Genomic DNA, 27,400 nt, shown 5'->3' with positions numbered 1-27,400 from the left:
TAAATTAGAACAATATACACTGATAACCGAGTGCTGATGTTACTATTGAGGATGTATAAATTAGAACAACATACACTTATTAAATGAGTGCTGATGTTGCTGCTGAGGATGTATAAATTAGAACAAGATAAACTTATAAATGAGTGCTGATGTTACTACTGAGGATATATAAATTAGAACAACATACACTTATTAAATGAGTGCTGATGTTGCTGCGGAGGATGTATAAATTAGAACAAGATAAACTTATAAATAAGTGCTGATGTTACTACTGAGGATATATAAATTAGAACAACATACACTTATTATATGAGTGCTGATGTTGCTGCTGAGGATATATAAATTAGAACAACATACACTTATTAAATGAGTGCTGATGTGTGCGAGTAGGAATAGAGAATGATGCCGTTTGATCAGATGTTGTATGATGGGATGAAATAAGTTTTATTTGATACTGAATTCATTAATGAGAATGATAGAAAACGCAGGTTGTTTTTTTGTGCACAAAGTGCACAATTTCTTTTCGGTATATACCGTATATACCAAAACGAAATCTTGGGCATTCCTTAAATTATACAGCATTTGATAATCGAAATCTTGTGTTCAAAAGGGTAAAGAGCTATTGCTGGTACTAACTGTCCATGTATGTAAATTTGGCCCACCTTGATACCCAGGGCTCCACCAAGATATGATGAATGACGCCCATCAGTTACCAAAGGACGGCCCTGACTTCACTGTGTATGTAACCTCGAGATACGCACCTCGTCACTTTAAAGGTAAGCTGTTAAAATATTTTGTTATGTGGAATTATGTTTGATGCTATTAATTTACATGAAATAATATTTTGTGACTTTGTCAGTGAAAGTTGATTGATGTACTTCCCCTTCATTATACTGATAATAGCACTAAACATCTCCAAGAGTCGGCTTGACTCCTACAATACTCAATTAAGGATTGAATTCTGTTTTGTTGAGGTTTATGGGGTATAAACCTCAATGGGTCTTGAGACAAATTTTATGAACTGCGAAGCAGTTCATTTTGAATTTGTCTCAAGGCCAATTGAGGTTTATACCTCATAAACGTCAACAAAATGGGATTCTATCCTTATATTTACATTCAGAGCGATGATGTTTTTTCGGATAATTTCTAAAATATCGGTCTTGTGCAAGTCTAACACCACGGAAGGTATTAAAACGTATGACGTCATCACTCACTGTGAGACGTCGTCCTGGTAAGATGAATAAGCAAAATAAGATGTAAATTATTATTTGAATTCAATTGAATACTTCTGACAAAAAAAATATAAATTGAAAACAATCTATGAGTGGAACTACTTCCCGCGCTCCGCGAAATAACAGAATAATCAGGTTGATAATATGCTGATGTACTCATACGCCAACCGAAAAGTTCATTGAAAAATAACCTTGATAATGTTAAGTAGTATATTGAGTCCAAGTTCAGTAGAAATGTAAATATATGTAGATAGACATCAACTTAACATCATAGCCGAATAAGTTCATATTCTGGCATCATATAACATCCCCTTGGATTCATTTGTTTGAAGTTTTACCTCATTGATATTAGGTTCTTCTTTAAGAATAAGTTTTGCCCAATTTTTTAACTTTGTTTTTATGACATTTCAAATTCAATGATCAGTTAAATGTTTCTAACTGAATTTTTCAGGTTTTCCTAGATTTAACCTGATGGTGTTAATTTGGTATTTGATAAAAATGTTAAGTTTAAATAGAAAAGAAATTTACAAATCTGATTATGACATAAATTCAAATTATATATTCCTGTGTAAGTAACCCGTTATCAAAACGATCGTAAATAGATTCTCTTGATGAATTCATCTACTGGTTATTTGTATCTCAATTATGCCTTTTATTGCACACAGCTCAACATCAGCTAATTTTCCACAGCTTCAATATTTCTGTAATTGATATATACATATACATGTAAAGTAATTAACACAGAAGAGGCCGTCTTTCTGTAACTGATATATACATGTAAAGCAATAAACACAGAAGAAGCCATCTTTCTGTAACTGATATATACATGTAAAGTAATAAACACAGAAGAGGTCGTCTTTCTGTAACTGATATATATATACATGTAAAGTAATTAACACAGCAGAGGCAGTCTTTCTGTAACTGATATCTGCATGTTAAGTAATTGCCACAGAAGAGGCCGTCTTTCTGTAACTGATATATACATGTAAAGTAATTAGCACAGAAGAGGCCGAATTTCTGTAACTGATATATACATGTAAAGTAATAAACCCAGAAGAGGCCGTCTTTCTGTAACTGATATATACATGTAAAGTAATAAACCCAGAAGAGGCCGTCTTTCTGTAACTGATATATACATGTAAAGCAATAAACACAGAAGAAGCCATCTTTCTGTAACGGATATATACATGTAAAGGAATAAAGACAGAAGAGGTCGTCTTTCTGTAACTGATATATACACATGTAAAGTAATTAACACAGGAGGCGTTCTTTCTGTAACTGATATTGTATACATGTAAAGTGATAAACACAGAAGAGGTCGTCTTTATGTAACTGATATATATACATGTAAAGAAATTAACACAGGAGGCGGTCTTTCTGTAACTGATATTTTATACATGTAAAGTGATAAACACAGAAGAGGTCGTCTTTTTGTAACTGATATATATACATGTAAAGGAATTGACACAGAAGAGGCTGTATTTCTGTAACTGATATATACACATGTAAAGTAATTAACACAGCAGAGGCAGTCTTTCTGTAACTGATATCTGCATGTTAAGTAATTGCCACAGAAGAGGCCGTCTTTCTGTAACTGATATATACACATGTAAAGTAATTAACACAGGAGGCGTTCTTTCTGTAACTGATATTGTATACATGTAAAGTAATTAACACAAAAGAGGCTGTATTTCTGTAACTGATATTGTATACATGTAAAGTGATAAACACAGAAGAGGTCGTCTTCCTGTAACTGATATATATACATGTAAAGAAATTAACACAGGAGGCGGTCTTTCTGTAACTGATATGGTATACATGTAAAGTAATTAACACAAAAGAGGCTGTATTTCTGTAACTGATATATACATGTAAAGTAATTAGCACAGAAGAGGCCGAATTTCTGTAACTGATATATACATGTAAAGTAATTAGCACAGAAGAGGCAGTATTTCTGTAACTGATATATACATGTAAAGAAATTAACACAGGAGGCGGTCTTTCTGTAACTGATATTTTATACATGTAAAGTGATAAACACAGAAGAGGTCCTCTTTCTGTAACTGATATATATACACATGTAAAGTAATTAACACAGGAGTCGGTCTTTCTGTAACTGATATTGTATACATGTAAAGTAATAAACATAGAAGAGGCTGTATTTCTGTAACTGATATATATACATGTAAAGTAAATAGCACAGAAGAGGCCGTATTTCTGTAACTGATATATACATGTAAAGCAATTAACACAGAAGCGGTTGTATTTCTGTAACTGATATATATACATGTAAAGTAATTGACACAGAAGAGGCCGTCTTTCTGTAACTGGTATATACATGTAAAGTAATTACTACAGAAGAGGCCGTCTTTCTGTAACTGATATATATACATGTATAATAATTAACACCGAAGAAGCCATCTCTCTGTAACTGATATATACATGTAAAGCAATTAACACAGAAGCGGTTGTGTTTCTGTAACTGATATATATACATGTAGAATAATTAACACCGAAGAAGCCATCTTCCTGTAACTGATATATACATGTAAAGCAATTAACACAGAAGCGGTTGTACTTCTGTAACTGATATATATACATGTAGAATAATTAACACCGAAGAAGCCATCTTTCTGTAACTGATATATACATGTAAAGTAATTGACACAGAAGAGGCCGTCTTTCTGTAACTGATATATACATGTAAAGCAATAAACACAGAAGAAGCCATCTTTCTGTAACTGATATATATACATGTAAAGTAATTAACATAGAAGAGGCCGTTCAACTTAATTTAACAGTTAGGTAAAATAGTTAACAAATTATATTCTCAATTAAAAGGTTCTTTTATTCTTTATACTTTTACCAATTATTCAATATAACTAAGAGTTGTATCAAAAATAAGGTTCTTTGTGGAAGTAACCAAGGTCAGGGAGGAACACACTCAAATATGATGTTTATCGACAGACTTCATAGTATTAATACAATGTATAGAGGAATCACTATTTAGAGTGTTCTTGTTTAGTTAGAGTGGGTGTTCATTAACATTTGTGGTCACCCCTAGTGGACGTGATTTGGTCAATCTTCTATTAATGACGTCAATTAACAATGCTTTACGACGTCATCTACTATTGTGACTTTATGCAAGTTCAAAAGTTCAAATATTTCATTTTCGTGTCAAACACATAGTATTCATAAAATCACAATACATATATACCTTTCAATATAAAATGTGTCTAGCCAAAATGACTTATTAGACACGTTAAAAGAACAATCACACTATTTACTTTTATAAAACTATCTTCAAACATGTGATGTTGTTAACCAGTTTTTGTAAAAACAATTATGCTTGATAAAATTTTATTTGTAGCAGGACTATAATTTCCATATATATATATAATACCATGTACCCCAACAGGGTAAGAGATATACAAAAGTGGTTGGGCCTATCCCCAACGACAATTTGTATATCCCCCACCCCATACCTGCACATCTAATTATAATACATAATTTATTATGGGAGAAACATAGTTCATGTAGTTCACAGCAACTGTTTCTCCGATCGGAAACAGGAATAATATATTTCCTTGAAAACATGATTTTTGTCATCGGGACATTAAAGGGATTTTTGTGAAGTTTTAGAAACCAATACAAACAAGGAAGGTCCGTATTATTATCGCTAACAGGCATTCGGAAATATTGTGATACAGAAGCAAGGTGTATTAGCTAGTATTTCATCTTTAGGAAAATTGAAAATGTATGGGAAGAGTGTCCTAGTTTTGTTGTGAAAAAATACTAACATGTTGAAAGTAACCCTTCCTTATACACTGTGCCTGAGAAAATCCATAGACAGAGGCATACGACATGGATGATCCTTGGGTATTTTTATAGAAACGTTTCAGGTGTAAATAAAATTATCAGAAATTTGTGGATAAAACTTCGCAGATTAAACATTCGAATATATCCTATCAATGTCAACAAGGTTTTTGACGCTGAACTTGTTAAACTCTGATATATGACATGTACACATAATCTGTGTGTAAGGATAATGAGTACAGCAGACTAGAATACTGAGAGGTCAGCAAGGGCCCCGCTGTATGCCTGACGCTGTATCCCCCGTATAGAATACTGACTGGTCAGCAAGGGCCCCGCTGTATGCCTCACAGTGTATCTCCTGTATAGACCACTGACAGGTCAGCACGGGCCCCGCTGTATGCCTGACAGTGTATCTCCCGTATAGAATACTGACAGGTCAACAAGGGCCCCGCTGTATGCCTGACAGTGTATCTCCAGTATAGAATACTGACACGTCAGCAAGGGCCCCGCTGTATGCCTGACAGTGTATCTCCAGTATAGAATACTGACACGTCAGCAAGGGCCCCGCTGTATGCCTGACAGTGTATCTCCAGTATAGAATACTGACCGGTCAGCAAGGGCCCCGCTGTATGCCTGACAGTGTATCTCCTGTATAGACCACTGACAGGTCAGCAAGGGCCCCGCTGTATGCCTGACAGTGAATCTTCCGTATAGAATACTGACTGGTCAGCAAGGGCCCCGCTGTATGCCTGACAGTGTATCTCCAGTATAGAATACTGACACGTCAGCAAGGGCCCCGCTGTATGCCTGACAGTGTATCTCCCGTATAGACAACTGACAGGTCAGCAAGGGCCCCGCTGTATGCCTGACAGTGTAGCTCCAGTATAGAATACTGACAGGTCAGCAAGGGCCCCGCTGTATGCCTGACGGTGTATCCCCCGTATAGAATACTGACAGGTCAGCAAGGGCCCCGTTGTATGCCTGACAGTGTATACCCCGTATAGAATACTGACAGGTCAGCAAGAGCCCCGCTGTATGCCTGACAGTGTATCTTCCGTATAAGTAACCAGCAAAACTGACCATTGACTGGTCAGAGAGGACCTTTAAATTTGGCCTTCTGTAAGGTCCTTATACGATGTATTTTCAACAGTATATTCCTTTTTTCTGTTTTTACCGACCTTGACCTTAAGGATTTTTTAAACAAATAATGCACTACAGTGTATCATCATGAGAAATTTCAGAAACTTTGTCCTTCTGTAAGGCCCTTATTTGATTGTATATTCCAGGTTCTTTTTTTAGTAACAGAGACCATGACCTACGATTTTTTTAAACCACTATTGCACATTTACTTATAAGCAAAATGTATCATAATAAGAAATTTCAAAAAGTTTGAACTTGACCTAAGGACATTTTTTCAATCACTTTTGCTCATTGACAAATAATTACAAATCATAAGAAATTTCAGAAAATTTGGCTTTCTGTAACGCCCTTTTCTAATGTCTTTTTAACTGTATACTCCCGGTTCTATCTTTAGTAACAGCGACCTCGACCTAGTATTTTTTAAACTTCTATTGCACATCTGCATATATTCACAATTTATCATCATAAGAAATTTCAGAAAGTTTGGCCTTTTGTAAGGTATATTGTTGACAGTATATTTCCGATTTTATTTTTTGTAACAGTGACCTTGACCTTAACCTTCGGGACTTTTTAAAACCCCTATTGCACATTTGCACATCACACTGTATTACCATATGAAATTTCTGAAATTTTGGCCATCTTGATCATGAGATACTATCCGGAAACGAAAGTGCTGACGGACGGACGGACGGACACCGTGATTACTAATGGGCACCCGCATTTTGCGGGGCCCTAATAAAACATAAAGATTTTTATATCCAACATTTCTCATTTTGCCAAAGTGTTAACTTCTTAACGATGCGTTGGACGATGTCTATCGCATTATTTGTATGGCAAGGCGGTGTTGTTTTTGGCAGATCCATTGTTTCTTAGATAACTGTCATTATTTGTTGATTTTAAGGGAGAATGACGACAAAGCTGCTGTTGTCGGTGTGTGTAGCGTTCGCCTGTATCGCCTATGTGAGATGCCAAGGGCCAAAGGGAACACAGTTCGGAGTTGCATCGCAGTCACAATATGCAGGTTATAAAAAAAACTTTTTAAAGTGTCCCCCCATATTTGTTTCTTTATATGCAATAGGTGATCGGGAAGCGGATTAGACCGGTTACCTCTCACATTAAGACCTTGAACGTTAAAGTTCAAAAATATTATACTAAATTAAACAAGATAATAATATATTTTGTGTCCGTATACACAAGGAACATTATTTACAATTTATAATTTTACTATATGTATGTATACCATGTTAACAGTTTAACATGATCACTGAACTGTGACAGCTTGCGGGTCTCAGTACAACAGAGACACCAAAGTGGTAGAAATGCTGTGATGGTCAGGAACACGTCTCACGTTCATCCTCCACTAAACTCATACTTGGATGTTGATAGACTAATCGATTATATAGCATTGCTATTGTTGTAATGTTGCTAACCAAACAAGTATATTACAGTGTTGAGAACATACAACGTCAATGTAGGGTCGGTTCTGGCGGCCGTGTTTGGTGCACTGATTGCACAAGATCAAGTGGAATCTGACACAAATACTCTAAACAAAGGTAATTATATTAATATGTAAGTATGCATGTTTGGATTAAAAGCATCGCTTAAAACTATATCACAAACAAGAATTCTGTATATGTACACTTATCAGATACATAAAAGTGACATAAATCCTCTTTGAATGTGAAGGACAAATAATTGTTCAAATGTTCACTTCATTTCTTTCCCATAAAATATATCATATCAAAAAATTGTGTGAGGTTGTTTCTAACCCAGGTTTTAATTTCCTGAGCTATAGTTGACGTCCAAATATATAATTAGAGGCGTAGATAGAGAATACACTTAAATGCCATTACCAAACTTATTGTCTAAGATTCAGCATTTTACATATATCTCTGTAAAACTGTACGATAATAACTCGCTAAGCACAATAACTTTATCTTTAAAAGATTGCTATTCCTCAAACGTAAATGAATCAATAGCTCTCCTCAAATGAAGGTATGCTTCATTTAATTGAACCGGGCATATTTTATAGTTTCATAATTTTTGACTTTCAGAATACATAAGGTTGATCGATCGTCTATATCTATTCCGTCTTTTCGTATTGCAGAGTTATTTGCTCTTGTGAGCCGGTATTGGTTGCAATACGAAAAGAAGGAATACGACTCTTAGCCTTTAGTCTCTTAATCTCTATTACATGGAACTTAAGACGTAGTTGATTAAATCTCACTACTTCTTTAATGCACTCAAAATGAAGGTATGATTCATTGTATGATATGGTCACAAGTATTGGTTCGCTGTGAATATACTACTGGCCGTTATATTGTTCTTTATAGATCCCTCGGACTTTGATCACGGGACGATCAAGGGCGTACAAAGTTTCGATAACATCTATTGCGTTCAGTGCGCGTGTGTGAAATATCACCTCAGTTATTGTTGACATCCTATGAGCCCGATTTGGGTTTTAAAAATAGAATTCTTTCAATCAAAGGATTTGAAAGTTGATTTTTTAATCACAACAAGCATTATATGTTCGCTTGAAAGTCACTTTTAATAATAAATGTTTGCGAACTGGATTCTGTTTCCATGTAATGATTGAATCACTAGAAAACATTTACATGTCCTAATTTGCCAAGGACTTAGTATTAACATTGCCCTTGAGAACAAAGATAGAATACTATGATCTGTTTCTAAAAATTATGACATGATGATTGAAAAATATTTTCCTATTACGCCCTTAATAATGACGTCATAAAACGGCGGTAATCCTGGCAAATTGTCCTCCCACATTTACTAGTGACAACGTCATCAAATTTGTTAAGCTCAAGACAGCATTAACGAAGTAACAAGTTCATTGGACTAGAACAGTGGTATCGAATGCATCATTGATACCTTTTCCTAGAATATTGCATCGATAAATATCCATAAAGTTCTGAAATTTCTGTTCAAAGAAACGGTAGCAACCAGTACATTGGCCAATGGAGCGAACGGTTGTCCAGCCAACTGGCACTTGTTTAATGGTTTCTGCTACGTAGTGACAGCTGATCCACTGAATTGGATGGCAACCAGAGTATGTAAAACCTTAAACAAATATAGATACATACTTCGTGATATTTTGAAAACAATTGCTGTAAGTACATTATGAATATGAGTTCATTGATAACAAAATACAAATAAATACTATATTTATAAATATTTGAGACGTATTCACCTTAATTAACGTGAAACTTTACTTCTCTGCATAGTTGACGCTAAGACAAAGATATGGTCAAAATTGTTCTGTCTCGTTAAGCTTAAAACATTCATATATTTCAGAAACCAAATTACAGTAGAACGTATCTGGATTAATAAAAACGTATCATCTGATGTCATTTAATACAAAGTGTTTTTGTAAATTTCTTAACAAAATGTGTTTGTTCAATTTGCGTTAACGACTCGTTAAACTAATGGGACCCAAGCTCTCATTGTGAGACGTGACATTGGCCTACATTTATTTGATAGGTGTCATCGCTGAAGCAGATTATGCTTACTCTCCTGGAACACCTGGTCTTATTATTCTCTGTGTGCTATTTCACGGGTTTCGATGTCTTAAACGGTTTTGTTATTCTCTTTCTGTTTTTAGAACATATGAGCCACGATTAGACCTGTATGCACACTGTACATATATTACAATCATATTTTCATGCATGCATTAACAATGTTTGCGTAAAAGCAACACATTTTGTAATAAAAATGATATAATAAAAATAATAAGCGACACTTAATATTATACTGGCTGTTTACTCATGACAAGAAATCTGATGAACTTAATGTGTAGATATCATGAATATGAATTAACGGTGATATAATAAATATGTCATTGTTGTATTTCATTCAGGATCAATGTCTGACTATGGGGGCATACTTAGCTGATATTGTAGATCAAGCTGAAATGAACCATTTGAGGGACACCGTCTTACAACCAGAAAGTAAGTATACCATCCCAAATGACTTCATCTATTCTTCCATCAATGGTTATATTTTAGATTAAAAATTATTTGACTGATTCCATGTAGATTTTAGTATTTTGTTAATAACATCTGTATTGTTTACCCTTTCTTTATAAACTCTATAATAAAACCTGTATCAAACACACTATTTGTTTACAGCTACAGACCATCAACAGCTATCACTATATATGACTATTACCTGTCTACAGCTAACACTGTCTATAACTATTACCTGTCTACAGCTAACACTGTCTATACATATTACCTGTTTGTATTCAACATTGTCTATAACTATTACCTGTCTGCATCTACATTGTAACACTGTCTATACATTTTACCTGTCTACAGCTATCACTGTCTTTAACTATTACCGGTCTACAGCTATCACTGTCTTAACTATAACCTGTCTATAGCTATCACTGTCTATACATTTTACCTGTCTACAGCTATCACTGTCTATAACTACAGTGTATTACCTGTCTACAGCTGTCACTGTCTATAACTATTACCTGTCTACAGCTGTCACTGTCTTCGGCTCTAACCGGTCTCCAGTTACAACTCTCTTGAACTATTACCTGTCTACAGCTACCACTGGCTTTAACTATTACATCTCTACACCTTTCACTGTCTTCAACTTTTACCTGTCTACAGCTAGCACTTTATATAGCTATTACCAGTCTTCAGCGACCACTGTGTATAACTATTACATGTCTACAGTATACAATTGTTTCATGGCTATTTGGGGAACAGTCAAAACTATCATCCCGAGGTAGGGGGAAGCCCTGGGGAACTGTTTGACCGAGGCCGTCGGCCTCGGGAAACAGTTCATTTGGTGGGTCCCAACTCCGAGGGAAAATAGTTTTGACTGTTGACTGATAAGGCATGAAACAACTGTATACTGTTTCACCCCTGCAGCCGAAATTGAACAAAAAGTCATAAACAGTCAAAAATGTCTAATTATAATTTATATAGACTATTGGGTAATAACTACCACTGTCTATAACTATGACCTGTCTACAGAATACAATTGGTTCATGGCTATTTGGGGAACAGTCACAACTATCATCCCGAGGTAGGGGGAAGCCCTGGGGAACTGTTTGCCCGAGGCCGCTAGGCCAAGGGCAAACAGTTCCACAGGGATTCCCCCTACCGAGGGATGATAGTTTTGACTGTTCCCAAAATAACCATTAAACAATTGTTTTATTACCAAATAAATATTAGTATCAATGTTGCATGCAATGTTGCCATTGCTTCAACACTGAGTCGCGGTCACCGAAACGCTTGAACGGGGCTCTCGAGGGGTAATTTCTGCGCATCGAATTCGCGCCGGGTAACAGTTCGCTCTGACCGAGAAAATAGTTTTGACTGTTTCACCCCTACAGCCGAAATTGGACAAAAGGCCAGAAACAGTCAAAAATGACTAATTATAATTTATATAGACTATTGTGAAATAATTACCACTGTCTGTGCCTATTACCTGTCAACAGATACCACTGTATATGCCTATAACCTGTCTGCTGCTACCACTGTTTATAACTATTACCTGTCTACAGCTGTCACTGTCTATAACTATTATCTGTCTACAGCTGTCATTGTCTTTAGATATAACCTGTCTACAGCTGTCACTGTTTATGACTATTACCTGTCTACAGCTACCACTGTCTATAACTATGTCCTGTCTACAGCTACCACTGTCTATGCCTATTACATGTCAACAGATACCACTGTATATGCCTCATACCTGTCAACTGCTACCACTGTTTATAAATATTACCTGTCTACATCTGTTACTGTCTTTGGCTATAACCTGTCTACTGCTACCACTATCTAGAGCTTTAACCTGACTACAGCTACATGTAAAACTGTCTTTAACTATTACCTGTCTACAACTGTCACTGTCTATAACTATCTTTGTCTTTAAATATTACCTGTCTACAGCTACCAATGTCTATAACTATAACCTGTCTACAGCTACCACTTTCTTTAACTATTACCTGTCTACAGCTATCACTGTATATATATATTACCTTTCTACAACTACCCGCTCTTTAACTATTACCTGTCTACAGCTATCACTGTCTATAACTATTACCTGTCTACAGCTATCACTATCTATAACTATTACCTGTCTACCGCTACTACTGTCGTTATCTATTACCTGTCTACAGCTATCACTGTCTATAACTTTTACCTGTCTACAGTTATCACTGTCTATAACTATTACATGTCTACAGCTATCACTTTATATATCTATTACCTGTCTACCGCTACTACTGTCTATACCTACTACCTGTTTACAGCTACCACTGTCTATATACATTTTACCTGTCTACAGCTATCACTGTCTATAACTATTACCTGTCTACCGCTACTACTGTCGTTATCTATTGCCTGTCTACAGCTATCACTGTCTTTAACTACTACCTGTTTACAGCTACCACTGTGTATCACTATTACATGTCTACAGCTATCACTTTATATATCTATTACCTGTCTACCGCTACTACTGTCTATACCTACTATCTGTTTACAGCTACCACTGTCTATACCTACTACCTGTTTACAGCTACCACTGTCTATACCTACTACCTGTTTAAAGCTACCACTGTCTATCCCTACTACCTGTTTACAGCTACCACTGTGTATAACTATTACATGTCTACAGCTATCACTTTATATATCTATTACCTGTCTAACGCTACTACTGTCTATACCTACTATCTGTTTACAGCTACCCCTGTCTATACCTACTGCCTGTTTACAGCTACCACTGTGTATCACTATTACATGTCTACAGCTATCACTGTTTATAGCTATAACCTGTCTGTAGCTACTACCACTTATATGCCTATTACCTGTCTTCAGCTACCACTGTCTTAAACTATTACCTGTCTACAGCTGTCAATGTATATGGCTATTATCTCTCTACAGCTACCACTGTCTATAAATATAACCGGTCTACAGCTAACAGTACCATCCATATTACCTGTCCACATCTAACACTGTATAAAACTTTTACCTGTCTACATCTTTCACTGTCGATAACTGACACTTTTCTTCAGCTTCTACACTCTGTAATCATTGCCTGTCTACATCTATTACTGTCTTAAGCTATAACCTGTTTACAGCTACCACTGTCTTTAACTATTTTCTGTCTACAGCTAACACTGTCTATAACCATTACATGTCTACAGCTATCACTATCTATAGCTATCACTGTCTATAACTATTACCTGTCTACCGCTATTACTGTCTATAACTATTACCTGTCTACAGCTACCACTTTCTATAGCTATAACCTGCCTACAGCAACCACTTTCTTTAACTATTACCTGTCTACAGCTACCACTGTCTTAAACTATTACCTGTCTACAGCTGTCAATGTATATGGCTAATACCTGTCTACATCTGTCACTGTCTATAACTATCTTTGTCTTTAAATATTACCTGTCTACAGCTACCACTGTCTATAACTATAACCTGTCTACACAACTAACACTGTCTATAACCATTACATGTCTACAGGGATCACTGTCTATAACTATTACCTATCTACAGCTATCACTGTCTATAACTATTATCTGTCTACAGCTGCCACCGTCGGTAACTATTATCTTTCTACAGCTGCCAATGTATATGCTTAATCCCTGTCTACTGCTACCACTGTCTATAACTCTTATCTGTCTACAGCTGTCAATGTATATGGCTATTATCTCTCTACAGCTACCACTGTCTATAAATATAACCGGTCTACAGCTAAAAGTACCATCCATATTACCTGTCCACATCTAACACTGTATAAAACTTTTACCTGTCTACATCTTTCACTGTCGATAACTGACACTTTTCTTCAGCTTCTACACTCTGTAATCATTGCCTGTCTACATCTATTACTGTCTTAAGCTATAACCTGTTTACAGCTACCACTGTCTTTACTCAGTATATGTCTACAGCTGCCACTGTCTATAACTATTACCTGTCTATAGCCCATTATCACTGTCTATAACTATTACCTGTCTACCGCTACTACTGTCCATACCTATTACCCGTTTACAGCTACCACTGTGTATAACTATTACCTGTCTACAGCTACCACTTTCTATAGCTATAACCTGTCTACAGCAACCACTTTCTTTAACTATTACCTGTCTACAGCTATCACTGTATATAACTATTACCTGTCTAAAGCTACCACTCTCTTTAACTATTACCTGTCTACAGCTATCACTGTCTTTAACTCTTACCGGTCTACAGCTATCACTGTCTATAACTATTACCTGTCTACAGCTATCACTGTCTTTAACTATTACCTGTCTACAGCTATCACTATCTATAAATATAAGATGTCTACAGCTACCACTGTCTATAACTATAAGAGGTCTACAGCTACCACTGTCTATAACTATTACCTGTCTACAGCTATCACTGTCTTTAACTATTACCGGTCTACAGCTACCACTGTTTATGACTATTACCTGTCAACAGATACCACTGCATATGCCTATTACCTGTCTTCTGCTACTATTGTTTATAACTGTAACCTGTTTACAGCTGTCACTGTTTATGTCTATTACATGTCTACAGCTACCAGTGTCTATAACTATTACCTGCCTACAGCTACCACTATCTATAAATATAACCTGTCTACAGCTGTCAGTGTCTTTAGCTAAAACCTATCTACCGCTACCACTATCTAGAGCCTTAACCTGTCTACAGCTACAACAATCTTTAACTATTTCCTGTCTGCATCTGTCACTGTCTTTAACAATTACCTGTCTCTATCTATTACCTGTTTACAGCTATCACTATCTATAACTATTACCTGTTTACAGATACCACTGTCTATAACTATAACCTGTCTACAGCTATCATTGTCTATAATAATTACCTGTCTACAGCTATCACTGTCTATAACTATTACCTGTCTACAGCTATCACTGTATATATATATTACCTGTCTACAGCTATCACTGTCTATAACTATTACCTGTCTACAGCTATCACTGTATATATATATTACCTGTCTACAGCTACCCGCTCTTTAACTATTACCTGTCTACAGCTATCACTGTCTATAACTATTACCTGTCTACAGCTATCACTGTCTATAACCATTACATGTCTACAGCTATCACTGTCTATAACTATTACCTATCTACAGCTACCACTGTCTTTAACTATTTTCTGTCTACAGCTTACACTGTCTATAACCTTTACATGTCTACAGCTATCACTGTCTATAACTATTATCTGTCTACAGCTGCCACCGTCTATAACTATTATCTGTCTACAGCTACCTCTCTCGTTAACTATTATTTGTCTACAGCTGCCAATTTTTATGCCTAATCCCTGTCTACTGCTACCACTGTCTATAACTCTTATCTGTCTACAGCTGTCAATGTATATGGCTATTACCTGTCTACATCTAACACTGTCTACATCTAAGACTGTCTAAAACGTTTACCTGTCTACATCTTTCACTGTCTATAACTGACACTTTTCCTCAGCTTCTACACTCTATAATCATTGCCTGTCTACAGCTATTACTGTCTTAAGCTATAACCTGTTTACAGCTACCACTGTCTTTACTCAGTATCTGTCTACAGCTGCCACTGTCTATAACTATTACCTGTCTACAGCTGTCACGTTCTTTCGCTATAACCTGTCTACAGCTAACACTGTCTATAACCATTACATGTCTACAGCTATCACTATCTATAAATATTACCTGTCTACAGCTACCACTCTCTTTAACTATTACCTGTCTACAGCTGTCACTGTCTTTCGCTATAACCTGTCTACAGCTAACACTGTCTATAACCATTACATGTCTACAGCTATCACTATCTATAAATATTACCTGTCTACAGCTACCACTCTCTTTAACTATTACCTGTCTACAGCTATCACTGTCTATACGTATTACCTGTCTACAGCTAGCACTGTCAATAACTATTACCTGTCTACCGATATCACTGTCTATAACTATTACCTGTTTACCGCTACTACTGTCTATACCTATGAATTGTCTACAGCTATCATTGTCTATAACTTTTACCTGTCTACATCTATCACTGTCTATAACTATTACATGTCTACAGCTATCAGTTTATATATCTATTACCTGTCTACCGCTACCACTGTCTATACCTACTACCTGTTTACAGCTACCACTGTCTATACCTACTACCTGTTTACAGCTAGCGCATTATATAACTGTAACCTGTTTACATCTACCACTGGGTATCACTATTACATGTCTACAGCTATCCGTTTATATATCTATTACCTGTCTACCGCTACTACTGTCTATACCTATTACCTGTCTACAGCTATCACTATCTATAAATATTACCTGTCTACAGCTACCACTGTCTTCAACGATTACCTGTCTACATATGCCACTGTCTATAACTATTACCTGTCTACAGCTGTCAATGTATATGGCTATTATCTGTCTACAGCTACCACTGTCTATAAATATAACCGGTCTACAGCTTTCACTGTCTATAACTATAACCTGTCTACAGCTAACAGTACCATCCATATTACCTGTCCACATCTAACACTGTATAAAACTTTTACCTGTCTACATCTTTCACTGTCTATAACTGACACTTTTCTTCAGCTTCTACACTCTGTAATCATTGCCTGTCTACATCTATTACTGTCTTAAGCTATAACCTGTTTAAAGCTACCACTGTCTTTACTCTTTATCTGTCTACAGCTGCCACTGTCTATAACTATTACCTGTCTACAGCTACCACTGTCTTTAACTATTCCCTGTTTACAGCTACCCCTGTGTTTACCTATTTTCTGTCTACAGCTACCACTGTCCTTAACCATTACCTGTTTACAGCTACCACTGTCTTTAACTATTTTCTGTCTACAGCTACCACTGTCCTTAACTATTACCTGTTTACAGCTACCACTGTCTTTAACTATTTTCTGTCTACAGCTAACACTGTCTATAACCATTACATGTCTACAGCTATCACTGTCTATAACTATTATCTGTCTACAGCTGCCACCGTCGGTAACTATTATCTGTCTACAGCTGCCAATGTATATGCTTAATCCCTGTCTACTGCTACCACTGTCTATAACTCTTATCTGTCTACAGCTGTCAATGTATATGGCTAATACCTGTCTACATCTGTCACTGTCTATAACTATCTTTGTCTTTAAATATTACCTGTCTACAGCTACCACTGTCTATAACTATAACCTGTCTAAAGCTACCACTTTCTTTAACTATTACCTGTCTACAGCTATCACTGTATATATATATTACCTGTCTACAGCTACCCGCTTTTTAACTATTACCTGTCTACAGTTATCACTGTCTATAACAATTACCTGTCTACAGCTATCACTGTCTATAACTATTACCTGTCTACAGCTATCACTGTATATATATATTACCTGTCTACAGCTACCCGCTCTTTAACTAGTACCTGTCTACAGCTGTCACTGTCTTTCGCTATAACCTGTCACAACTAACACTGTCTATAACCATTACATGTCTACAGCTATCACTGTCTATAACTATTACCTATCTACAGCTATCACTGTCTATAACTATTACCTGTCTACCGCTACTACTGTCTATACCTATTACCTGTCTACAGCTATCACTGTCTATAACTATTACCTGTCTTCAGCTACCACTGTCTTAAACTATTACCTGTCTACAGCTGTCAATGTATATGGCTATTATCTGTCTACAGTTACCACTGTCTATAAATATAACTTGTTACCTGTCTATGACTATTGCATGTCTACAGCTACCAATGTCTATAGATATAACTTGTCTACAGCTACCACTGTCTATCGCTATTACCTGTCTACAGCTACCACTATATATGCCTATTTCCTGTCTGCAGCTACCATTTCCTATAAATATAACCAGTCTACAGCTGTCACTGTCTTTAACTATTACCTGTCTACATATGCCACTGTCTATAACTATTACCTGTCTTTAAGTATTACCTGTCTACGGCTACCACTGTCTTTAACTATTACCTGTTACAACTGCAACTGTCTATAACTATGACCTGCCTACAGCTGCCTCTATCTATAACTATTATCTGTTTACAACTACCACTGTCTATAACTATTATCTGTTTACAGCTGCTACTGTATATGCCTATTCCCTGTCTACTGTTACCACTGTCTATGATTATTACCTGCCTACAGCTGTCATTGTCTTTAGCTATAACCTGTTTACAGCTGTCACTGTCTATGACTATTACATGTCTACAGCTACCAATGTCTTTAACTATTACCTGTTTACATCTGCCAATGTCTAGAACTATTACAGTTATTACTTGTCTACAGCTGTCACTGTCTATGACTATTACATGTCTACAGCTACCACTGTGTATAAATATAAACTGTCTACAGCTACCATTGTCTATCGCTATTACCTGTCTACAGCTACCACTGTCTTCAACTATTACCTGTCTACATATGCCACTGTCTATAACTATTACCTGTCTTTAACTATTACCTGTTTACAGCTACCACTGTCTTTAGCTATTATCTGTCTACAGTTGCCACTGTCTATAACTATTACCTGCCTACAGCTGCCACCATCTATAACTATTATCTGTCTACAACTACCACTGTCTATAACTATTATCTGTCTACTGCTGCCAGTGTCTATAAATATTAGCTGTCTACAGCTATCACTGTCTTTAAACATTCCCTGTTTACAACTATCATTGTCTATAACTATTAGCGATCTACAGCTACCACTGTCTGTAACTATTATCTGTCTACAGCTGCCACTGTCTATAACTATTACCGATCTACAGCTACCACTGTCTGTAACTATTATCTGATTACAGCTGCCACTGTCTGTAAGTATTACCTATCTACAGCTACCACTGTCTTTAACTATTATCTGTCTACAGCTGCCACTGTCTATAACTATTACCTGTTTATAGCCCATTGTCTATAACTATTACTTGTCTACAGCTACCACTGTCTATAACTATTATCTGTCTACATATGCCACTGTCTATAACTATTACCTGTCTTTAACTATTACCTGTTTACAGCTACCACTGTCTTTAACTATTACCTTTCTACATCTGCAACTGTCTATAACTATTACCTGTCTTTAATTATTACCTTCTACAGCTACCACTGTCTATAACTATAACCTGTCTACAGCTATCACGGTCTTTAACTAATATCTGTCTACAGTTGCCACTGTCTATAACTATTACCTGCCTACAGCTGCCACCATCTATAACTATTATCTGTCTACAACTACCACTGTCTATAACTATTATCTGTCTACAACTACCACTGTCTATAGCTACCACTGTCTATAACTATTACCTGTCTTTAACTATTGCCTGTCTAGAGCTAACACTGTATATAACTATAACCTGTCTACACCTACCACTGTCTATAACTATAACCTGTCTAAAGATACCATTGTCTATAACTATTACCTGTCTATAGCCCATTGTCCATCACTATTATTTGTCTACAGCTACTACTGTCTATAACTATTACCTGTATACAGCTACCACTGTCTTTAACTATTACCTTTCTACATCTGCAACTGTCTATAACTATTACCTGTCTTTAACTATTACCTGTCTATAACTATTACCTGTCTTTAATTATTACCTTCTACAGCTACCACTGTCTATAACTATAACCTGTCTAAAGATACCATTGTCTATAACTATTACCTGTCTACAGCTGCTACTGTCTATAACTATTATCTGTCTACAACTACTACTGTTTATAACTTTTACCTGTCTACAGCTATCACTGTCTATAAATATAACCTGTCTACACCCATTATGATCACTGTCTTTAACTCTTACCTGTCTAAAGCTATTACTGTCTTTAACTAATACCTGTCTATAGCTACTACTGTCTGTTACTATTACCTGTCTACAGCTATCACGGTCTTTAACTATTATCTGTCTACAGTTGCCACTGTCTATAACTATTACCTGCCTACAGCTGCCACCATCTATAACTATTATCTGTCTACAACTACCACTGTCTATAGCTATTACTTGCGTACAGCTGCCACTGTCTATAACTATTATCTGTCTACAACTACCACTGTCTATAACTATTATCTGTCTACAACTACCACTATCTATAACTATTATCTGTCTACAGCTGCCAGTGTCTATAACTATTAGCTGTCTACAGCTATCACTGTCTTTAAACATTACCTGTTTACAACTATCACTCTCTATAACTATTACCGATCTACAGCTACCACTGTCTGTAACTATTATCTGTCTACAGCTGCCACTGTCTATAACTATTACCTGTCTATAGCCCATTGTCCATAACTATTACTTGTCTACAGCTACCACTGTCTATAACTATTACCTGTATACAGCTACCACTGTCTTTGTCTACAGCTGTCACTATCTTTAACTATTGGTATGTATACAGCTACCACTGTCTTTAACTATTACCTGTCTATAACTATTACCTGTCTTTAACTATTACCTGTCTAGAGCTAACACTGTATATAACTATAACCTGTCTACACCTACCACTGTCTATAACTATAACCTGTCTAAAGATACCATTGTCTATAACTATTACCTGTCTACAGCTGCTACTGTCTATAACTATTATCTGTCTACAACTACTACTGTTTATAACTCTTACCTGTCTACAGCTATCACTGTCTATAAATATAACCTGTCTACACCTATTATGATCACTGTCTTTAACTCTTACCTGTCTAAAGCTATTACTGTCTTTAACTATTACCTGTCTATAGCTACTACTGTCTGTTACTATTACCTGTCTACAGCTGTCACTGTCTTTGGCTATTACATGTCTACAGATACCACTGTCTATAAATACAACCAGTCTACAGGTGTCATTGTCTTTGGCTATAACCTGTCTACAGCTACCACTATCTAGAGCTTTAACCTATCTACAGCTACCACTGTCTTTAACTATTACCTGTCTACATATGCCACTGTCTATAACTATTACCTGTCTTTAACTTTAACCTGTCTACAGCTACCACTGTCTTTAACTATTACCTGTCTACATATGCCACTGGCTATAACTATTACCTGTCTTTAACTATTAGCTGTCTACAGCTACCACTGTCTTTAACTATTACCTGTCTTTAACTATTACTTGTCTACAGCTACCACTGTCTTTAACTATTACCTGTCTACATCTACAACTGTCTATAACTATTACCAGCCTACAGCTGCCACTCTCTATAACTATTATCTGTCGACTACTACCACTGTCTATAACTATTATTTGTCTACAGCTTCCACTGTCTTTAACTATTATCTGTCTACAGCCCATTGTCTATAACTATAACCTGTCTACAGCTACCACTGTCTATAACTATTACCTGTATACAGCTACCACTGTCTTTGTCTACAGCTGTCACCGTCTTTTACTATTGGTATGTATACAGCTACCGCTGTCTTTAACTATTACCTGTCTAGAGCTAACACTGTATATAACTATAACCTGTCTACGCCTACCACTGTCTATAACTATAACCTGTGTACAGCTACCACTGTCTATAACTATAACCTGTCTACAGCTGTCACTGTCTATAACTATTAGATGTCTACAGCTACTACTGTCTATACCTATTACCTGTCTACAGTTAACACTTTATATATATATTACCTGTCTTCAGCTACCACTTTATATAGCTATTATCTGTCTACAGCTACCACTGTCTATAACTATTACCTGTCTACAGCTATCATGATCATTGTCTTTAAATATTACCTGTTTACAACTTTCACTGTCTATAACTATAACCTGTCTACAGCTAACACCACCATAAATATTACCTGTCTACATCTAAAACTGTCTATAACTTTCACCTGTTTACATCTATCACTGTCTATAACTGACACTTTTCTGAGCTACTATTGTCTATAACTATTACCTGTCTACAGCTATCACTGTCTATTACTATTACCTGTCTACAACTAACACTGTCTATAACTATAAGATGTCTACATTTATCAATATCTATACATATTACCTGTCTACAGCTACTACTGTCTATACCTATTACCTGTCTACAGATACCTCTGTCTATACCTATTACCTGTCTACAGCTATCATGATCACTGTCTATAAATATTACATGTTTACAGCTTTCACTGTCTATAGCTATAACCTGTCTAGAGCTAACACTACAATAAATATTACCTGTCTACATCTACTACTGTCTATAGCTTTTACCTGTTTACATCTATCACTGTCTATAAGTGACACTTTTCTTTAGCTACTACTGTCTATAACTATTACCTGTCTACACCTATCACTGTCTATGCCTACTACCTGTCTATAGCTACCACTGTCTATACCTATAACCTGTCTACAGCTACCACTGTCTATGGCTATTACTTGTCAACATATACCACTGTATATGTCTCTTACCTGTCTACAGCTACCACTGTATATAACTATTACCTGTCTCCTGCTACCACTATCTATAACTATTACCTGTCTACAGCTATCACTGTCTTTAGCTATAACCTGTCTGCAGCTGTCACTGTCTACAGCTACCACAATTATTTCCTTCTACAGCTACCACTGTCTATATCTATTTCCTGTCTACAGCTCATACTTTTTATAACTATTACCTGTCTTCTGCTTACGCTGTCTATAATTAATGATTACCTGTCTACCTTTTGTATTTACCTTTGATCTGTCTGCAGCTCCTAGCTCTCTGTAAGAGAGGTTTGTCTACTACTGTTCATAACTATTACCTGTCTTATGCTTACGCCGTCTATAAATAATGATTACCTGTCTACCTTATGTATTTCCCTTTGATCTGTCTGCAGCTCCTAGCTCTCTGTAAGAGAGGTTTGTTGCTATGTATAATAAGCAGATATTTGTTTTATTTTAGTTAACAAAGATGTGTAACTACGTGTTTAAAAGAGCCGTGTCAGTATGTACTTGAAAAGAATTGAGTTTCCATGTATGTTACAGTAAGAGCGTTACACACATGTATGTACAATTATGAACACTTGTAGATGAAAGACCTACATACATTGGACTAAACGATCACATAGAGGAAGGCAATTTGTTCAACGACATTGTCAACGAAGAACCAAGGTTCCTGAATTTTTTAGATGGAACTACCGGTGATTTCTTTGGTCCTGGTCCTGGTGACTGTGGGGTCGTGCGAGGCGACTTTTTTACCTTGATTCCCTGTGTTCAGTTATTTAAGGGCCTTTGCAAGCGAAGACAGGTATACTTTTCTTTTCTGTTACAACAAACAAACTTGTAGTTGATTATTATTATGTATTTCTTTGTACTGATACTGGTAACGTTGACGTAGGGGTTCGTTTGTCTCTAAATGCCAGCCTCTTTAATGCTAAAGAATTTTCTATGAATTTACTCATTAATGTATTTTAACTGTTTAACATGAATATCGTTGATGAGTACTAAATGGACCAAATAACTATATTGCACATTAAATGTTTAATTTGCTTGGCTTTAACACCGACTTGCTGTTTTTATCAAAGTGGTGTTGCATGCTGCCTTGTATTAGCTACTGACTATTTTTGTAACTTTTAAGTCTGTTTGATATCGGGACAATCTAATTTAGGTTTGACCAATTTTTTGTGTCGCCTGCGAAAAGCTGGTGACACAAAGGTATTGCTATGTCGGCGTTGGCGTCGTCGTCGGCAGCGGCGGCGGCGGCGTCCCCACAGAGGTTTTCGTGCGATAACTTGAGTTTCCTTGGGCCGATCAAACTCAAACTTCATGCATTGCTTCTTTACCAAAAGTGCTTTCTTGGGATTGCTTTTCAGGTCCGGAGGTCAAAGGTCAAGGTCACTGTTACTATTAATAGAAAATCTGTTTTCGTGCGATAACTCGAGTTTCCTTGGGCCGATCAAACTCAAACTTCATGCAGTGCTAAGCACAATCTCCCAGCTTTCTGCGCAGGCGACACATCCACTTCCGGGGAATTCTTGTTATCGCTTGCTTTTGTGCCTAAATAATATATAAATCAAAGGTTAGGAATGTTTTTTGACTCGACTAGTTAATTCAGGAAAGTATATGTCTGATGGATGAGGGATCGCCCATCGTTGACTAAGTTTGTAAGGTAATAGAACGTCATCTCATTCTCAATATTATCTGTTTGTCAACCTATCAATTCCTCCATACAACAGTAAAAGATTATTTAGAAATGTACGCCTTAATGTTTCATCTCTAGAGTATCTGAATTAAAACTAATAAAATGAAAAAAAATAACGATTAATTAATGACCTTTGAAATGTTTCCTATCGATATTGCAAACCACTGTTTGTTATTAACACGTGCATTTAACTTGTAATTCAGAACTGAACATAACTGTTTAACATTTTTATTTTTGTTCTTTGTTGCAGAATAGCGTGTTAACATACACCGGCTTGTAGAGGGGACAGACGAGCAGGGGATTACGTTGATCAATGTGTATACCAGAAAACGTACTAAACAGTGCATCCCCTGCACTAAGCTCGATTTATTGTCTTGATATGATTTGAAAGGTCCCTCAGTCTCACAGGGGCTAGATATTGAGGTTCACAAACGAGTGATGAACGGTAATCATGTTTATCTCATTCGAGTTAGGTAATTGTATAACTTCACAAGGTTTACCGAGTGTCTTTTACAATTTGAAAATTAACTAGCGATAATAAATCATCACGAGTTAGAGAACCTGTTTCTTCCATGACGTTCTTATTTTATCTGAAAAAACACATTTTCCGTTGGAAAATACATTATGTGTGTTTCCGACAGGGGTAACATTTATCAAGGAGCATGAGGTCAAAATGAAAAATGACGTCGAAAAGCATTGTGACGTGACGTCATAAATCAAAGATTGACCAATAAAATCATGTCCAGGTTGTTACCCACGACTGGGTAACAAAAACAGTTTACCAACTCCTAGCAGGTTTATCCAATTAGTCATGAGTGGGGAAACCTACAGTGGTTGTGGTAGAAACATTGAAATATACCATAACAATATCGAAAAAATAAAATAGAAATAAAAAATCTGTGATTTAGAATGTTCAACATCAGATTTTTAAAAAAAGGTTTACAAAAACATTCGAAAAATATAATAAGATAAAGTGGTCCGGAAAGGTACGGCTCTGCTGGTATATCGACGACAGCCTCCATGTAAATGTAGGTTAAATCCTACTTATGTCAAGTCTATATAGCGAGAACCAGTCTAGTGACACAAAACAACGAGGAACACTCTCGACCATTGTAAAGATTAACGAACTTCATATCACAAAAAGGAAAAGCAACAAGGCACAATCTCGACCATAGTAAAGATTAACGACCTTCATATCACACAAAGGAAAAACAAGGCACACTCTCGACCATAGTAAAGATTAATAACCTTCATATCACACAAAGGTTAAACAACAAGGCACACTCTCAACCATGATAAAGATTAATGATCTTTATATCACACAAAGGAAAAACAAGGCACACTCTCGACCATAGTAAAGATTAACGACCTTCATATCACACAAAGGAAAAACAAGGCAGACTCTCGACCATAGTAAAGATTAATAACCTTCATATCACACAAAGGTTAAACAACAAGGTACACTCTCAACCATGATAAAGATTAATGATCTTTATATCACACAAAGGTTAAACAACAAGGTACACTCTCGACCATAGTTAAGATTAACGATCTTCAAATCACACAAAGGAAAAAAAACCAAGGCACACTTTCGACCATAGTAAAGATTAATAACCTTAATATCACACAAAGGTTAAACAACAAGGTACACTCTCAACCATGATAAAGATTAACGATCTTTATATCACACAAAGGTTAAACAACAAGGTACACTCTCGACCATAGTTAAGCTTAACGACCTTCATATCACACAAAGGTAAAACAACAACGTACACTTTCAACCATGATAAAGATTAACGATCTTTATATCACACAAAGGTTAAACAACAGGGCACACTCTCGACCATAGTAAAGATTAACGATCTTTAAATCACACAAAGGAAAAACAACAAGGCACACTCTCGACCATAGTAAAGATTATTAACCTTCATATCACACAAAGGAAAAACAACAAGGTACACTCTCAACCATGATAAAGATTAACGACCTTCATATCAAGGTACACTCTCAACCATGATAAAAATTAACGACCTTCATATCACACAGACACTCCCGACCATAATAAAGATTAACGACCTTCAGATCACATAAAAGTTAAACAAGAAGGCACACTCTACAAAGGTTAAAAAACAAGGCACAATCTCGACCATAGTTAAGATTAACCACCTTCATATCACACAAAGGACCTTCATATCACACAAAGGTTAAACAACAGGACACACTCTCGACCATATCAAACATTAACGACCTTCATTTCACATAAAGGTTAAACAAGAAGGCACACTCTACAAAGGTTAAACAACAAGGTACAATCTCAACCATGATAAAGATTAACGACCTTCATATTACACAAAGGAAAAATAACAGGGCACACTCTCGACCATGGTAAAGATTATTAACCTTCATATTACACAAAGGAAAAACAACAAGGCACAATCTCGACCATAGTTAAGATTAACCACCTTCATATCACACAAAGGAAGAACAACAAGGCACACTCTCGACCATGGTAAAGATTAACGATCTTCAAATCACACAAAGGAAAAACAACTAGGTACACTCTCAACCATGATAAAGATCAACGACCTTCATATCACACAAAGTTAAACAACAAGGCACACTCTCGGCCATAGTAAAGATTATTAACCTTCATGTCACACAAAGGAAAAACAACAGGGCAAACTCTCGACGATAGTAAAGATTAACGACCTTTATATCACACAGAGGTTAAACAACAAGGTACACTCTCGACCATAGTTAAGATTAACCACCTTCATATCACACAAAGGACCTTCATATCACACAAAGGTTAAACAACAAGGTACACTCTCGACCATAGTTAAGATTAACGAGACCATAGGAAAGATTATTAACCTTCATATCGCACAAAGGAAAAACAACAAGGCACAATCTCGACCATAGTTAAGATTAACGAGACCATAGGAAAGATTATTAACCTTCATATCACACAAAGGGAAAACAACAAGGCACACTCTCGGCCATAGTAAAGATTATTAACCTTCATGTCACACAAAGGAAAAACAACACGGCACTCTCTCGACCATAGTAAAGATTATTAA

At 36.3% G+C, this 27,400-nt stretch overlaps 1 protein-coding gene across 1 annotated transcript; it reads left to right on the top strand.

Moving 5' to 3' along the window:
- The first annotated feature begins 678 nt into the window (after nucleotides 1–678).
- Nucleotides 679–24,874, top strand: LOC110456377 (CD209 antigen-like protein A). The gene is made up of 7 exons (XM_021507075.1): nucleotides 679–776; nucleotides 7,090–7,209; nucleotides 7,637–7,741; nucleotides 9,137–9,255; nucleotides 10,063–10,153; nucleotides 23,209–23,426; nucleotides 24,571–24,874. Exons 1-7 carry the CDS (start codon nucleotides 689–691, stop codon nucleotides 24,598–24,600), a joined length of 771 nt encoding a protein of 256 aa, XP_021362750.1. The 5' UTR covers nucleotides 679–688; the 3' UTR covers nucleotides 24,601–24,874.
- Nucleotides 24,875–27,400: the final 2,526 nt, after the last annotated feature.

Source organism: Mizuhopecten yessoensis, unplaced genomic scaffold, assembly GCF_002113885.1.
Source record: "Mizuhopecten yessoensis strain PY_sf001 unplaced genomic scaffold, ASM211388v2 scaffold8719, whole genome shotgun sequence".
In the NCBI taxonomy this organism is placed as follows: Eukaryota; Metazoa; Mollusca; class Bivalvia; order Pectinida; family Pectinidae; genus Mizuhopecten; species Mizuhopecten yessoensis.
The sequence above is the reverse complement of the archived record's forward strand: the minus strand, read 5'-3'. Positions and strand labels throughout refer to the sequence as shown.

Excerpts from the sequence above, each read along its gene's own strand:
- LOC110456377 (XM_021507075.1), top strand. The coding sequence starts at position 689 with ATGATGAATGACGCCCATCAGTTACCAAAGGACGGCCCTGACTTCACT. Across the intron at positions 10,154-23,208 it reads CACCGTCTTACAACCAGAAA|ATGAAAGACCTACATACATT; the intron begins GTAAGTATACCA and ends GAACACTTGTAG. Across the intron at positions 23,427-24,570 it reads GCCTTTGCAAGCGAAGACAG|AATAGCGTGTTAACATACAC; the intron begins GTATACTTTTCT and ends TCTTTGTTGCAG.